General features: G+C 37.2%; 1 protein-coding gene across 1 annotated transcript in view; it reads right to left on the minus strand.

The window, feature by feature from the left end:
- SLC25A46 (solute carrier family 25 member 46) overlaps positions 1-292 on the minus strand; it is a 24,470-nt gene extending 24,178 nt beyond the window's left edge. Inside the window, exon 1 of the mRNA XM_004706638.2 lies at positions 39-292. Within this exon, the coding sequence (XP_004706695.1) occupies positions 39-292 (254 nt within the window). The remainder of the gene's footprint in view (positions 1-38) is intronic.
- Positions 293-956: the final 664 nt, after the last annotated feature.

Here is a 956-nt window from a genome sequence, read left to right on the forward strand (position 1 = left end):
AAAAATCAGGACCACATCTGTAAAGAGCCCTCCACTACCTGTTTTCATTAGCTTTAGGAGCTCTTGCAATAAAGCTTTTCTCCGCTGAGGTCTGACCACGCCTTCCATGGGTTCCTCCTGTGTCCTTTTCTTCCCACAGAGCTACCTGGATTCTGAAGGCTTTCAAAAGAGAATCCTGACGCACTGTTCTGGATTTTACAGAAACGAACTTTAATTTAAAGGGATAGGCAGTCTCGTTTTGAGCCAGCTTACGTTCTTTAACCCAAATTGGATTGTGACTGAGTTTAAACATGTTGGATCTCTTAATAGGTATATCCAGTATTACTCGAGAAGGAATAGAAAATTACTGGATAACTAATACCAAATCAGATACTGGGTATGGTTATAAAATATTCCTCTGTCGCAGGGTTCTACAGGTATGAGCAGCTCTTCTTAAGCCTATTGTTTATTAAGAGAAAAAGGCCCAAGTGTATGTGTGTGTTTTATATAGATAGAAAGGCATCTCACAGCTTCACATATGTGGAGAAAGAATTATTAAGAAGAGGATAACTGGGTAGCCAGTTGAGGGAAAACAGTAAGAACTGTACCTCACAGTTTACTCCCAAATTCCAGCTGTCATATACTGTATTATTCTTTCTTTTTTGAAGATTAAATACTAGAATGAAATATTTTTTCAGGGAATGAATAAAATTTTCTGAGTGACAGCAGAATCAAAAGTCATTTGGGGAAAGATGAAAAAACTTGGCCAAATGAGATTTTAATATCTGCATAGTAAACAAGATAGGAAAAGCATAGTAAGCCAAGCTGAAATCCAAGCCAGAAATTGGGAAAATTACATTTTAACATATTTTAGACAAAGGGCCGGTATCTTTACTGATGAATAAAGAAAAGGAAAACCAATAGAGCAATAATGCAATGGATCTGATGAGGCAATTCACGTGAGCTCCCAAAAGAAG

Source organism: Echinops telfairi, unplaced genomic scaffold (genome assembly GCF_000313985.2).
Source record: "Echinops telfairi isolate 266 unplaced genomic scaffold, ASM31398v2 ScPeMD7_7469;HRSCAF=8507_1, whole genome shotgun sequence".
Taxonomy (NCBI): Eukaryota; Metazoa; Chordata; class Mammalia; order Afrosoricida; family Tenrecidae; genus Echinops; species Echinops telfairi.